The sequence below is a fragment of the Cetorhinus maximus genome, unplaced genomic scaffold, assembly GCF_964194155.1.
Source record: "Cetorhinus maximus unplaced genomic scaffold, sCetMax3.hap1.1 HAP1_SCAFFOLD_4202, whole genome shotgun sequence".
NCBI classification, from domain to species: domain Eukaryota; kingdom Metazoa; phylum Chordata; class Chondrichthyes; order Lamniformes; family Cetorhinidae; genus Cetorhinus; species Cetorhinus maximus.
Window position 1 is genome coordinate 1 of NW_027600106.1, and position 16788 is coordinate 16788.

The 16788-nt window shown below is 55.5% G+C and overlaps 1 protein-coding gene across 1 annotated transcript; it reads left to right on the forward strand.

Moving 5' to 3' along the window:
* Positions 1 to 93: 93 nt before the first annotated feature.
* LOC144678404 (ras-like GTP-binding protein O-RHO) lies at positions 94 to 16473 on the forward strand. The gene is made up of 4 exons (XM_078538197.1): positions 94 to 252; positions 13566 to 13686; positions 14675 to 14805; positions 16291 to 16473. Exons 1-4 carry the CDS (start codon positions 97 to 99, stop codon positions 16462 to 16464), a joined length of 582 nt encoding a protein of 193 aa, XP_078394323.1. The 5' UTR covers positions 94 to 96; the 3' UTR covers positions 16465 to 16473.
* Positions 16474 to 16788: the final 315 nt, after the last annotated feature.

The window sequence follows — 16788 nt, forward strand, 5'->3', positions numbered from 1 at the left end:
GTTTACCGCACCCTCCGCGCTGAGGCGGGCGGTTTGGCATCAGTCCTCAGCCTGTGGTTTTTTTACCTCCCCCTCCCCTCCCCAGCACACAGAGAGATGGCTGCGATCCGGAAGAAGCTGGTGATCGTCGGCGATGGGGCTTGTGGCAAGACGTGTCTGCTGATCGTCTTCAGCAAGGACCAGTTCCCGGAGGTCTACGTCCCAACCGTCTTCGAGAACTACGTGGCAGACATCGAGGTGGACGGGAAGCAGGTGTGTGTCGCCGTGGGGTGGGGTGGGGTCCTGCATTTGTACATTGTCCTTTGCAGCTTCCCCAAAACCCTGAGCAGCCAATCAGGTCACCTCAAAGGGAGGTGGCTTGCCAGGTGAGCACTTTGTGGCTGTCAGCTGCACAGGAAGAGCCCAGGAGCAGTGGCAGGAACAGCAGCTGCACAGGGCGTCCTCAGGCATTTGGACCGTGAGCAGCGTGAGGCGCTGTGGGGAGTGCCGCAGTTTCTGGAGCTTCTTAATGGAGTGGGGTGAGAGGCGGAGAGGTCTATGGCCGGGATCCTTTGCGAGAGCATTTTCTTCTCAATTGCAGAGAAAGCGTCATGTTTTCAGCCGGCCGCTCAGGCCACATTGATGCGATATTCTGTCACGCACCACATCACAACAGGTCTGTCACTGTGTAACACTGGGGTATAGTACTGGTGGGGACGGGTCTGTCACTGTATAACACTGGGGTACAGTACTGGTGGGGACGGGTCTGTCACTGTATAACACTGGGGTACAGTACTGGTGGGGACGGGTCTGTCACTGTATAACACTGGGGCACAGTACTGGTGGGGACGGGTCTGTCGCTGTATAACACTGGGGTACAGTACTGGTGGGGACGGGTCTGTCGCTGTATAACACTGGGGTACAGTACCGGTGGGGACGGGTCTGTCACTGTATAACACTGGGGTACAGTACCGGTGGGGACGGGTCTGTCACTGTATAACACTGGGGTACAGTACTGGTGGGGACGGGTCTGTCACTGTATAACACTGGGGTACAGTACTGGTGGGGACGGGTCTGTCGCTGTATAACACTGGGGTACAGTACTGGTGGGGACGGGTCTGTCGCTGTATAACACTGGGGTACAGTACTGGTGGGGACGGGTCTGTCGCTGTATAACACTGGGGTACAGTACTGGTGGGGACGGGTCTGTCACTGTGTAACACTGGGGTACAGTACTGGTGGGGACGGGTCTGTCACTGTATAACACTGGGGTACAGTACTGGTGGGGACGGGTCTGTCACTGTGTAACACTGGGGTACAGTACTGGTGGGGACGGGTCTGTCACTGTATAACACTGGGGTGCAGTACTGGTGGGGACGGGTCTTTCACTGTATAACACTGGGGTACAGTATTGGTGGGGACGCGTCTGTCACTGTATAACACTGGGGTACAGTACTGGTGGGGACGGGTCTGTCACTGTATAACACTGGGGTACAGTACCGGTGGGGATGGGTCTGTCACTGTATAACACTGGGGTACAGTACTGGTGGGGACGGGTCTGTCACTGTGTAACACTGGGGTACAGTACTGGTGGGGACAGGTCTGTCAGTGTATAACACTGGGGTACAGTACTGGTGGGCATGGGTCTGTCACTGTATAACACGGGTACAGTACTGGTGAGGACAGGTCTGTCACTGTATAACACTGGGGTACAGTACTGGTGTGGACGGGTCTGTCAATATAACACTGGGGTACAGTACTGGTGGGGATGGGTCTGACACTGTATAACACTGGGGTACAGTACTGGTGGGGACGGGTCTGTCACTGTATAACACTGGGGTACAGTACTGGTGAGGACAGGTCTGACACTGTATAACACTGGGGTACAGTACTGGTGGGGACGGGTCTGTCACTGTATAACACTGGGGTACAGTACTGGTGAGGACAGGTCTGTCACTGTATAACACTGGGGTACAGTATTGGTGGGGACGGGTCTGTCACTGTATAACACTGGGGTACAGTACTGGTGGGGATGGGTCTGACACTGTATAACACTGGGGTACAGTACTGGTGGGGACGGGTCTGTCACTGTATAACACTGGATTACAGTACTGGTGGGGACGGGTCTGTCACTGTATATCACTGGGGTACAGTACTGGTGGGGAAAGGTCTGTCACTGTGTAACACTCGGGTACAGTGCTGGTGGGGACGGGTCTGTCACTATACAACACTGGGGTACAGTGCTGGTGGGGACGGGTCTGTCGCTGTATAACACTGGGGTACAGTACTGGTGGGGACGGGTCTGTCACTGTGTAACACTGGGGTACAGTACTGGTGGAGACGGGTCTGTCACTCTATAACACTGGGGTACAGTACTGGTGGGGATGGGTCTGTCGCTGTATAACACTGGGGTACAGTACTGGTGGGGACGGGTCTGTCGCTGTATAACACTGGGGTACAGTACTGGTGGGGACAGGTCTGTCACTGTATAACACGGGTACAGTACTGGTGGAGACGGGTCTGTCAGTGTATAACACTGGGGTACAGTACTGGTGGGGATGGGTCTGACACTGTATAACACGGGTGCAGTACTGGTGAGGACAGGTCTGTCACTGTATAACACTGGGCTACAGTACTGGTGGGGACGGGTCTGTCACTGTATAACACGGGTGCAGTACTGGTGAGGACAGGTCTGTCACTGTATAACACTGGGGTACAGTACTGGTGGGGACGGGTCTGTCACTGTATAACACTGGGGTACAGTACTGTTGGGGATGGGTCTGTCACTGTATGACACGGGTACAGTACTGGTGTGGACGCGTCTGTCACTGTATAACACTGGGGTACAGTACTGGTGGGGACGGGTCTGTCACTGTATAACACTGGGGTACAGTACCGGTGGGGATGGGTCTGTCACTGTATAACACTGGGGTACAGTACTGGTGGGGACGGGTCTGTCACTGTGTAACACTGGGGTACAGTACTGGTGGGGACGGGTCTGTCACTGTGTAACACTTTGGTACAGTACTGGTGGGGACAGGTCTGTCAGTGTATAACACTGGGGTACAGTACTGGTGGGGACGGGTCTGTCACTGTGTAACACTGGGGTACAGTACTGGTGGGGACGGGTCTGTCACTGTATAACACTGGGGTACAGTACTGGTGGGGACGGGTCTGTCACTGTATAACACTGGGGTACAGTACTGGTGGGGACGGGTCTGTCACTGTGTAACACTGGGGTACAGTACTGGTGGGGACAGGTCTGTCAGTGTATAACACTGGGGTACAGTACTGGTGGGCATGGGTCTGTCACTGTATAACACGGGTACAGTACTGGTGAGGACAGGTCTGTCACTGTATAACACTGGGGTACAGTACTGGTGTGGACGGGTCTGTCAATATAACACTGGGGTACAGTACTGGGGATGGGTCTGACACTGTATAACACTGGGGTACAGTACTGGTGGGGACGGGTCTGTCACTGTATAACACTGGGGTACAGTACTGGTGAGGACAGGTCTGTCACTGTATAACACTGGGGTACAGTATTGGTGGGGACGGGTCTGTCACTGTATAACACTGGGATACAGTACTGGTGGGGATGGGTCTGACACTGTATAACACTGGGGTACAGTACTGTTGGGGACGGGTCTGTCACTGTATAACACTGGATTACAGTACTGGTGGGGAAAGGTCTGTCACTGTGTAACACTCGGGTACAGTACAGGTGGGGACAGCTCTGTCACTGTATAACACTGGGGTACAGTGCTGGTGGGGACGGGTCTGTCGCTGTATAACACTGGGGTACAGTACTGGTGGGGACGGGTCTGTCACTGTGTAACACTGGGGTACAGTACTGGTGGAGACGGGTCTGTCACTCTATAACACTGGGGTACAGTACTGGTGGGGATGGGTCTGTCGCTGTATAACACTGGGGTACAGTACTGGTGGGGACAGGTCTGTCACTGTATAACACGGGTACAGTACTGGTGGAGACGGGTCTGTCAGTGTATAACACTGGGGTACAGTACTGGTGGGGATGGGTCTGACACTGTATAACACGGGTGCAGTACTGGTGAGGACAGGTCTGTCACTGTATAGCACTGGGCTACAGTACTGGTGGGGACGGGTCTGTCACTGTATAACACTGGGCTACAGTACTGGTGGGGACGGGTCTGTCACTGTATAACACGGGTGCAGTACTGGTGAGGACAGGTCTGTCACTGTATAACACTGGGGTACAGTACTGGTGGGGACGGGTCTGTCACTGTATAACACTGGGGTACAGTACTGTTGGGGATGGGTCTGTCACTGTATAACACGGGTACAGTACTGGTGTGGACGCGTCTGTCACTGTATAACACTGGGGTACAGTACTGGTGGGGACGGGTCTGTCACTGTATAACACTGGGGTACAGTACCGGTGGGGATGGGTCTGTCACTGTATAACACTGGGGTACAGTACTGGTGGGGACGGGTCTGTCACTGTATAACACTGGGGTACAGTACTGGTGGGGACGGGTCTGTCACTGTGTAACACTGGGGTACAGTACTGGTGGGGACGGGTCTGTCACTGTGTAACACTGGGGTACAGTACTGGTGGGGACAGGTCTGTCAGTGTATAACACTGGGGTACAGTACTGGTGGGCATGGGTCTGTCACTGTATAACACGGGTACAGTACTGGTGAGGACAGGTCTGTCACTGTATAACACTGGGGTACAGTACTGGTGTGGACGGGTCTGTCAATATAACACTGGGGTACAGTACTGGTGGTGATGGGTCTGACACTGTATAACACTGGGATACAGTACTGGTGGGGACGGGTCGGTCACTGTATAACACTGGGGTACAGTACTGGTGAGGACAGGTCTGTCACTGTATAACACTGGGGTACAGTATTGGTGGGGACGGGTCTGTCACTGTATAACACTGGGATACAGTACTGGTGGGGATGGGTCTGACACTGTATAACACTGGGGTACAGTACTGGTGGGGACGGGTCTGTCACTGTATAACACTGGGATACAGTACTGGTGGGGATGGGTCTGACACTGTATAACACTGGGGTACAGTACTGGTGGGGACGGGTCTGTCACTGTATAACACTGGATTACAGTACTGGTGGGGACGGGTCTGTCACTGTATATCACTGGGGTACAGTACTGGTGGGGAAAGGTCTGTCACTATACAACACTGGGGTACAGTGCTGGTGGGGACGGGTCTGTCACTGTATAACACGGGTACAGTACTGGTGAGGACAGGTCTGTCACTGTATAACACTGGGGTACAGTACTGGTGTGGACGGGTCTGTCAATATAACACTGGGGTACAGTACTGGTGGGGATGGGTCTGACACTGTATAACACTGGGGTACAGTACTGGTGGGGACGGGTCTGTCACTGTATAACACTGGGGTACAGTACTGGTGAGGACAGGTCTGACACTGTATAACACTGGGGTACAGTACTGGTGGGGACGGGTCTGTCACTGTATAACACTGGGGTACAGTACTGGTGAGGACAGGTCTGTCACTGTATAACACTGGGGTACAGTATTGGTGGGGACGGGTCTGTCACTGTATAACACTGGGGTACAGTACTGGTGGGGATGGGTCTGACACTGTATAACACTGGGGTACAGTACTGGTGGGGACGGGTCTGTCACTGTATAACACTGGATTACAGTACTGGTGGGGACGGGTCTGTCACTGTATATCACTGGGGTACAGTACTGGTGGGGAAAGGTCTGTCACTGTGTAACACTCGGGTACAGTGCTGGTGGGGACGGGTCTGTCACTATACAACACTGGGGTACAGTGCTGGTGGGGACGGGTCTGTCGCTGTATAACACTGGGGTACAGTACTGGTGGGGACGGGTCTGTCACTGTGTAACACTGGGGTACAGTACTGGTGGAGACGGGTCTGTCACTCTATAACACTGGGGTACAGTACTGGTGGGGATGGGTCTGTCGCTGTATAACACTGGGGTACAGTACTGGTGGGGACGGGTCTGTCGCTGTATAACACTGGGGTACAGTACTGGTGGGGACGGGTCTGTCACTGTATAACACTGGGGTACAGTACTGGTGAGGACGGGTCTGTCACTGTATAACACGGGTACAGTACTGGTGGAGACGGGTCTGTCAGTGTATAACACTGGGGTACAGTACTGGTGGGGATGGGTCTGACACTGTATAACACTGGGGTACAGTACTGGTGGGGACAGGTCTGTCACTGTATAACACGGGTACAGTACTGGTGGAGACGGGTCTGTCAGTGTATAACACTGGGGTACAGTACTGGTGGGGATGGGTCTGACACTGTATAACACGGGTGCAGTACTGGTGAGGACAGGTCTGTCACTGTATAACACTGGGCTACAGTACTGGTGGGGACGGGTCTGTCACTGTATAACACGGGTGCAGTACTGGTGAGGACAGGTCTGTCACTGTATAACACTGGGGTACAGTACTGGTGGGGACGGGTCTGTCACTGTATAACACTGGGGTACAGTACTGTTGGGGATGGGTCTGTCACTGTATGACACGGGTACAGTACTGGTGTGGACGCGTCTGTCACTGTATAACACTGGGGTACAGTACTGGTGGGGACGGGTCTGTCACTGTATAACACTGGGGTACAGTACCGGTGGGGATGGGTCTGTCACTGTATAACACTGGGGTACAGTACTGGTGGGGACGGGTCTGTCACTGTGTAACACTGGGGTACAGTACTGGTGGGGACGGGTCTGTCACTGTGTAACACTTTGGTACAGTACTGGTGGGGACAGGTCTGTCAGTGTATAACACTGGGGTACAGTACTGGTGGGGACGGGTCTGTCACTGTGTAACACTGGGGTACAGTACTGGTGGGGACGGGTCTGTCACTGTATAACACTGGGGTACAGTACTGGTGGGGACGGGTCTGTCACTGTATAACACTGGGGTACAGTACTGGTGGGGACGGGTCTGTCACTGTGTAACACTGGGGTACAGTACTGGTGGGGACAGGTCTGTCAGTGTATAACACTGGGGTACAATACTGGTGGGCATGGGTCTGTCACTGTATAACACGGGTACAGTACTGGTGAGGACAGGTCTGTCACTGTATAACACTGGGGTACAGTACTGGTGTGGACGGGTCTGTCAATATAACACTGGGGTACAGTACTGGGGATGGGTCTGACACTGTATAACACTGGGGTACAGTACTGGTGGGGACGGGTCTGTCACTGTATAACACTGGGGTACAGTACTGGTGAGGACAGGTCTGTCACTGTATAACACTGGGGTACAGTATTGGTGGGGACGGGTCTGTCACTGTATAACACTGGGATACAGTACTGGTGGGGATGGGTCTGACACTGTATAACACTGGGGTACAGTACTGTTGGGGACGGGTCTGTCACTGTATAACACTGGATTACAGTACTGGTGGGGAAAGGTCTGTCACTGTGTAACACTCGGGTACAGTACAGGTGGGGACAGCTCTGTCACTGTATAACACTGGGGTACAGTGCTGGTGGGGACGGGTCTGTCGCTGTATAACACTGGGGTACAGTACTGGTGGGGACGGGTCTGTCACTGTGTAACACTGGGGTACAGTACTGGTGGAGACGGGTCTGTCACTCTATAACACTGGGGTACAGTACTGGTGGGGATGGGTCTGTCGCTGTATAACACTGGGGTACAGTACTGGTGGGGACAGGTCTGTCACTGTATAACACGGGTACAGTACTGGTGGAGACGGGTCTGTCAGTGTATAACACTGGGGTACAGTACTGGTGGGGATGGGTCTGACACTGTATAACACGGGTGCAGTACTGGTGAGGACAGGTCTGTCACTGTATAGCACTGGGCTACAGTACTGGTGGGGACGGGTCTGTCACTGTATAACACTGGGCTACAGTACTGGTGGGGACGGGTCTGTCACTGTATAACACGGGTGCAGTACTGGTGAGGACAGGTCTGTCACTGTATAACACTGGGGTACAGTACTGGTGGGGACGGGTCTGTCACTGTATAACACTGGGGTACAGTACTGTTGGGGATGGGTCTGTCACTGTATAACACGGGTACAGTACTGGTGTGGACGCGTCTGTCACTGTATAACACTGGGGTACAGTACTGGTGGGGACGGGTCTGTCACTGTATAACACTGGGGTACAGTACCGGTGGGGATGGGTCTGTCACTGTATAACACTGGGGTACAGTACTGGTGGGGACGGGTCTGTCACTGTATAACACTGGGGTACAGTACTGGTGGGGACGGGTCTGTCACTGTGTAACACTGGGGTACAGTACTGGTGGGGACGGGTCTGTCACTGTGTAACACTGGGGTACAGTACTGGTGGGGACAGGTCTGTCAGTGTATAACACTGGGGTACAGTACTGGTGGGCATGGGTCTGTCACTGTATAACACGGGTACAGTACTGGTGAGGACAGGTCTGTCACTGTATAACACTGGGGTACAGTACTGGTGTGGACGGGTCTGTCAATTTAACACTGGGGTACAGTACTGGTGGTGATGGGTCTGACACTGTATAACACTGGGATACAGTACTGGTGGGGACGGGTCGGTCACTGTATAACACTGGGGTACAGTACTGGTGAGGACAGGTCTGTCACTGTATAACACTGGGGTACAGTATTGGTGGGGACGGGTCTGTCACTGTATAACACTGGGATACAGTACTGGTGGGGATGGGTCTGACACTGTATAACACTGGGGTACAGTACTGGTGGGGACGGGTCTGTCACTGTATAACACTGGGATACAGTACTGGTGGGGATGGGTCTGACACTGTATAACACTGGGGTACAGTACTGGTGGGGACGGGTCTGTCACTGTATAACACTGGATTACAGTACTGGTGGGGACGGGTCTGTCACTGTATATCACTGGGGTACAGTACTGGTGGGGAAAGGTCTGTCACTATACAACACTGGGGTACAGTGCTGGTGGGGACGGGTCTGTCGCTGTATAACACTGGGGTACAGTACTGGTGGGGATGGGTCTGTCGCTGTATAACACTGGGGTACAGTACTGGTGGGGACGGGTCTGTCGCTGTATAACACTGGGGTACAGTACTGGTGGGGACAGGTCTGTCACTGTATAACACGGGTACAGTACTGGTGGAGACGGGTCTGTCACTGTATAACACTCGGGTACAGTACTGGTGGGGATGGGTCTGACACTGTATAACACGGGTGCAGTACTGGTGAGGACAGGTCTGTCACTGTATAACACTGGGCTACAGTACTGGTGGGGACGGGTCTGTCACTGTATAACACGGGTGCACTACTGGTGAGGACAGGTCTGTCACTGTATAACACTGGGGTACAGTACTGGTGGGGACGGGTCTGTCACTGTATAACACTGGGGTACAGTACTGTTGGGGATGGGTCTGTCACTGTATAACACGGGTACAGTACTGGTGTGGACGGGTCTGTCACTGTATAACACTGGGGTGCAGTACTGGTGGGGACGGGACTGTCACTGTATAACACTGGATTACAGTACTGGTGGGGACGGGTCTGTCACTGTATATCACTGGGGTACAGTACTGGTGGGGAAAGGTCTGTCACTGTATAACACTCGGGTACAGTGCTGGTGGGGACGGGTCTGTCACTATACAACACTGGGGTACAGTGCTGGTGGGGACGGGTCTGTCACTGTATAACACTGGGGTACAGTACTGGTGGGGACGGGACTGTCGCTGTATAACACTGGGCTACAGTACTGGTGGAGACGGGTCTGTCACTGTATAACACTGGGGTACAGTACTGGTGGGGATGGGTCTGACACTGTATAACACGGGTGCAGTACTGGTGAGGACAGGTCTGTCACTGTATAACACTGGGGTACAGTACTGGTGGGGACGGGTCTGTCACTGTATAACACGGGTGCAGTACTGGTGAGGACTGGTCTGTCACTGTATAACACTGGGGTACAGTACTGGTGGGGACAGGTCTGTCACTGTATAACACTGGGGTACAGTACTGGTGGGGACGGGTCTGTCACTGTATAACACTGGAGTACAGTACTTGGGGGGACGGGTCTGTCACTGTATAACACTGGGGTACAGTACCGGTGGGGACGGGTCTGTCACTGTATAACACTGGGGTACAGTACTGGTGGGGACGGGTCTGTCACTGTGTAACACTGGGGTACAGTACTGGTGGGGACGGGTCTGTCACTGTATAACACTGGGGTGCAGTACTGGTGGGGACGGGTCTGTCACTGTGTAACACTGGGGTACAGTACTGGTGGGGACGGGTCTGTCACTGTGTAACACTGGGGTACAGTACTGGTGGGGACAGGTCTGTCAGTGTATAACACTGGGGTACAGTACTGGTGGGGACGGGTCTGTCACTGTGTAACACTGGGGTACAGTACTGGTGGGGACAGGTCTGTCAGTGTATAACACTGGGGTACAGTACTGGTGGGGACAGGTCTGTCAGTGTATAACACTGGGGTACAGTACTGGTGGGCATGGGTCTGTCACTGTATAACACGGGTACAGTACTGGTGAGGACAGGTCTGTCACTGTATAACACTGGGGTACAGTACTGGTGTGGACGGGTCTGTCAATATAACACTGGGGTACAGTACTGGTGGGGATGGGTCTGACACTGTATAACACTGGGGTACAGTACTGGTGGGGACGGGTCTGTCACTGTATAACACTGGGGTACAGTACTGGTGAGGACAGGTCTGTCACTGTATAACACTGGGGTACAGTATTGGTGGGGACGGGTCTGTCACTGTATAACACTGGGATACAGTACTGGTGGGGATGGGTCTGACACTGTATAACACTGGGGTACAGTACTGGTGGGGACGGGTCTGTCACTGTATAACACTGGGATACAGTACTGGTGGGGATGGGTCTGACACTGTATAACACTGGGGTACAGTACTGGTGGGGACGGGTCTGTCACTGTATAACACTGGATTACAGTACTGGTGGGGACGGGTCTGTCACTGTATATCACTGGGGTACAGTACTGGTGGGGACGGGTCTGTCACTGTGTAACACTCGGGTACAGTGCTGGTGGGGCCGGGTCTGTCACTATACAACACTGGGGTACAGTGCTGGTGGGGACGGGTCTGTCGCTGTATAACACTGGGGTACAGTACTGGTGGGGACGGGTCTGTCACTGTGTAACACTGGAATACAGTACTGGTGGGGACGGGTCTGTCACTGTGTAACACTGGGGTACAGTACTGGTGGAGACGGGTCTGTCACTCTATAACACTGGGGTACAGTACTGGTGGGGATGGGTCTGTCGCTGTATAACACTGGGGTACAGTACTGGTGGGGATGGGTCTGTCGCTGTATAACACTGGGGTACAGTACTGGTGGGGACGGGTCTGTCGCTGTATAACACTGGGGTACAGTACTGGTGGGGACAGGTCTGTCACTGTATAACACGGGTACAGTACTGGTGGAGACGGGTCTGTCAGTGTATAACACTGGGGTACAGTACTGGTGGGGATGGGTCTGACACTGTATAACACGGGTGCAGTACTGGTGAGGACAGGTCTGTCACTGTATAACACTGGGCTACAGTACTGGTGGGGACGGGTCTGTCACTGTATAACACGGGTGCAGTACTGGTGAGGACAGGTCTGTCACTGTATAACACGGGTACAGTACTGGTGTGGACGGGTCTGTCACTGTATAACACTGGGCTACAGTACTGGTGGGGACGGGTCTGTCACTGTATAACACGGGTGCAGTACTGGTGTGGACGCGTCTGTCACTGTATAACACTGGGGTACAGTACTGGTGAGGACGGGTCTGTCACTGTATAACACTGGGGTACAGTACTGGTGGGGACGGGTCTGTCACTGTATAACACGGGTACAGTACTGGTGTGGACGGGTCTGTCATTGTATAACACTGGGGTGCAGTACTGGTGGGGACGGGACTGTCACTGTATAACACTGGGGTACAGTACTGGTGGGGACGGGTCTGTCACTGTATAACACTGGAGTACAGTACTTGGGGGGACGGGTCTGTCACTGTATAACACTGGGGTACAGTACTGGTGGGGACGGGTCTGTCACTGTATAACACTGGAGTACAGTACTTGGGGGGACGGGTCTGTCACTGTATAACACTGGGGTACAGTACTGGTGGGGACGGGTCTGTCACTGTATAACACTGGAGTACAGTACTTGGGGGGACGGGTCTGTCACTGTATAACACTCGGGTACAGTACTGGTGGGGATGGGTCTGTCACTGTATAACACGGGTGCAGTACTGGTGAGGACAGGTCTGTCACTGTATAACACTGGGGTACAGTCCTGGTGGGGACGGGTCTGTCTCTGTATAACACGGGTGCAGTACTGGTGAGGACAGGTCTGTCACTGTATAACACTGGGGTACAGTACTGGTGGGGACGGGTCTGTCACTGTATAACACTGGGGTACAGTACTGGTGGGGATGGGTCTGTCACTGTATAACACGAGTACAGTACTGGTGTGGACGGGTCTGTTGCTGTATAACACTGGGGTACAGTACTGGTGGGGACGGGTCTGTCACTGTATAACACTGGGGTACAGTACTGGTGGGGACGGGTCTGTCACTGTGTAACACTGGGGTACAGTACTGGTGGGGACGGGTCTGTCACTGTATAACACTGGGGTGCACTACTGGTGGGGACGGGTCTGTCACTTTGTAACACTGGGGTACAGTACTGGTGGGGCGGGTCTGTCACTGTGTAACACTGGGGTACAGTACTGGTGGGGATAGGTCTGTCAGTGTATAACACTGGGGTACAGTACTGGTGGGGACGGGTCTGTCACTGTGTAACACTGGGGTACAGTACTGGTGGGGACAGGTCTGTCAGTGTATAACACTGGTGGACAGTACTGGTGGAGACGGGTCTGTCACTGTATAACACTGGTGTACAGTACTAGTGGGGATGGGTCTGTCAGTGTATAACACTGGGGTACAGTACTGGTGGGCACGGGTCTGTCACTGTATAACACGGGTACAGTACTGGTGAGGACAGGTCTGTCACTGTATAACACTGCGGTACAGTACTGGTGTGGACGGGTCTGTCAATATAACACTGGGGTACAGTACTGGTGGGGATGGGTCTGACACTGTATAACACTGGGGTACAGTACTGGTGGGGACGGGACTGTCGCTGTATAACACTGGGCTACAGTACTGGTGGAGACGGGTCTGTCACTGTATAACACTGGGGTACAGTACTGGTGGGGACAGGTCTGTCACTGTATAACACTGGGGTACAGTACTGGTGGGGCCGGTTCTGTCACTGTATAACACTGGAGTACAGTACTTGGGGGGACGGGTCTGTCACTGTATAACACTGGGGTACAGTACTGGTGGGGACGGGTCTGTCACTGTATAACACTGGAGTACAGTACTTGGGGGGACGGGTCTGTCACTGTATAACATGGAGGAACCCAGCCCCAGTCGGAGGGATGCTGGTTTGGTGGTTGTCCTTCTGAGCTTAGAGGGACATGCAGGATTTCTGTGCTGCTCTGTATCTCATGTTGAATCCCTGACTGGTTTGCTAACACTTCCCTTCTAACCTTCCCTAGGTGGAGTTGGCGCTTTGGGACACAGCTGGCCAAGAGGACTACGACCGTCTGAGACCTCTCTCTTATCCTGACACTGATGTTATTTTAATGTGCTTCTCAATTGACAGTCCTGACAGTTTAGGTAATTTCCTGCTCTGTTCACTCAGCCCCCTCCCTCCCGAGGCTTGTTGTTCCCTCGAGCATCGGAGATTGAGGGGGTGATCTAATTGAGGGGTTTAAGATGGTTAAATGATTCGATCGGTCGACCGAGGGAAACTATTTCCTCTGTGGGGCAGGGCCGGGTCCGGAACAAGGGGCAGACCCTTAAACTGAGAGCCAGGCCGTTCAGGCGGGGGATGTCAGGGAGCACATCTTCACACAAAGGGGAGCGGAAATCGGGAACGCTCGCCCCCAAAAATTTATTGAGGCTGGGTGGGGTCAATTGGAAATTTCAAACCCGAGATGGATAGATTTTTGTTGGGTTAGGGGATTAATGGTTGTGGAATCGACGGGGTAGATGGAGTTAAGCCGTGATCCACTTGAATGGAGGAACGGTCTCGAGAGGGGCTGACTGGCCTCCTCCTGTTCTTGTGTAACAGGCTCAAGATGGGGGGCTGAATGGCCTCCTCCTGTTCCTGTGTAACAGGCTCGAGAGGGGCTGAATGGCCTCCTGTTTCTGTGTAACAGGCTCAAGATGGGGGCTGTATGACCTCCTGTTCCTGTGTAACAGGCTCGAGAGGGGCTGAATGGCCGCCTCCTGTTCCTGTGTAACAGGCTCGAGATGGGGGGCTGAATGGCCTCCTCCTGTTCCTGTGTAACAGGCTCGAGATGGGGGCTGAATGGCCTCCTCCTGTTCCACTCGCTTATTCCGGGCTCCTCTTGCTCGCACCTGTAATGGAAATTGTCTATGTCAACATGTCACGCTGTAGTTGCACCCTCCCAGCAGTGGTGGCGCCGTAGGCCCTCAGTCCCCCGCCGCCCGCAGGAGGAGCTTCATCCTTGGCGCTGACCACCAGTGGCCCCCTGCTTTGCTCGCTGACCCCCGGGTTAAAACCAGAAGGGTGGGGTGAACGGGTCTCCGGTCAACGCGGATGGTCATTTGTGCCGACTGTTTCTTTCTCCACGGACAGAAAACATCCCCGAGAAGTGGACACCCGAGGTGAAGCATTTCTGCCCCAACATCCCCATCATCCTGGTGGGCAACAAGAAGGACCTGAGGGGCGACGAGCACACACGGCGAGAGCTGGCCAAGATGAAACAGGTGGGCACTGCTGAACCTCCCAGACCGCACTTAACCGTCTGTGCTGTAGAGGGGGAAGTTCCGCCCTCTCCCCTCCAGCCCCGCCCTCTCCCCTCCAGCCCCGCCCTCTCCCCTCCAGCCCCGCCCTCTCCCCTCCAGCCCCGCCCTCTCCCCTCCAGCCCCGCCCTCTCCCCTCCAGCCCCGCCCTCTCCCCCCCAGTCCCGTCCTCTCTCCCCCCAGTCCCGCCCTCTCCCCCCCAGTCCCGCCCTCTCCCCCCCAGTCCCGCCCTCTCCCCCCCAGTCCCGCCCTCTCCCCCCAGTCCCGCCCTCTCCCCCCAGTCCCGCCCTCTCCCCCCCCAGTCCCGCCCTCTCCCCCCCAGTCCCGCCCTCTCCCCCCCCAGTCCCGCCCTCTCCCCCCCAGTCCCGCCCTCTCCCCCCCAGTCCCGCCCTCTCCCCCCAGTCCCGCCCTCTCCTCCCCCCAGTCCCGCCCTCTCCTCCCCCCCAGTCCCGCCCTCTCCTCCCCCCAGTCCCGCCCTCTCCCCCCCCAGTCCCGCCCTCTCCCCCCCAGTCCCGCCCTCTCCCCCCAGTCCCGCCCTCTCCCCCCCAGTCCCGCCCTCTTCCCCCCCAGTCCCGCCCTCTCCCCCCGCCCCGGTCCCGCCCTCCCCCCTCCCCTTCTCCCTCTCTCCCTCTCTCCCCCTTCTCCCTCTCTCCTCCTTCTCCCTCTCTCCTCCTTCTCCCTCTCTCCTCCTTCTCCCTCTCTCCCCCTTCTCCCTCTCTCCCCCTTCTCCCTCTCTCCCCCTTCTCCCTCTCTCCCCCTTCTCCCTCGCTCTCTCTTTCAACCCCTTCTCCCTCTCCGCCACGCCCCCTCTCTCCCTTCCCCTCTCACTCGCACTCTCTCTCTCTTTCTTTCTCTCCCTTTCTCTCTCTCTCTCTCGCCCTTCTCTCTCACGCGCTCTCTCCCTCTCTCCCCTCTCCCCCTTCTTGCTCTCTCTTTCTCCCCCTTCTGCCCCTCTCCCCCCCTCTCTCTCTCTCTCCCCCGCTCTCTCTCTCCCCCGCTCTCTCTCTCCCCCGCTCTCTCTCTCTCCCCCGCTCTCTCTCTCTCCCCCGCTCTCTCTCTCTCCCCCGCTCTCTCTCTCTCCCCCGCTCTCTCTCTCTCCCCCGCTCTCTCTCTCTCCCCCCGCTCTCTCTCTCTCCCCCGCTCTCTCTCTCTCCCCCGCTCTCTCTCTCTCCCCCGCTCTCTCTCTCTCCCCCGCTCTCTCTCTCTCCCCCGCTCTCTCTCTCTCCCCCGCTCTCTCTCTCTCCCCCGCTCTCTCTCTCTCCCCCGCGCTCTCTCTCTCCCCCGCTCTCTCTCTCTCCCCCGCTCTCTCTCTCTCTCCCCCTCTCTCTCTCTCTCTCTCTCCCCCTCTCTCTCTCTCTCTCTCTCTCTCTCTCCCCCTCTCTCTCTCTCTCTCCCCCCTCTCTCTCTCTCTCCCCCTCTCTCACTCTCCCTCGTTCGTCTTTCCCTCAGGAGCCGGTGAGACCCGACGAGGCCAAGGACATGGGCAGCCGCATCAACGCCTTCGGCTACCTGGAGTGCTCGGCCAAGACGAAAGAGGGGGTGCGCGAGGTCTTCGAACTGGCCACCCGGGCCGCCCTGCAGGCCAAGAAGACCAAGAGCAAGAACCCGTGCCTGCTGCTGTGAGCGGCTGGGGGAGGAGAACCGAGTACCCACCTCCCTCGCTCCTACCCTCCCCCCCACCCTCCCCTCCGTTAAAGAGTCCTCCAGTCGATGCCCGGACAGCGCCCCTGCTGGGGGCACGTGTCTGGTGGGCAGGCTGTGGTGGCGTTTACCTTCTTAGGCCTTTCACCACCCCTCTCCCGGTGTGCGGAGAAAGCGGGCAACGCCTGGCACTTGCGCGTCTCCTGCTTCTCATCCGAACCAAACCCCCTCTCAACGCTCCCCCCACCCCCCGTGCTCTCGCCAGATATTTTCCGGAAGGTTCTGCTCTGCACCACCCGTCCCGCG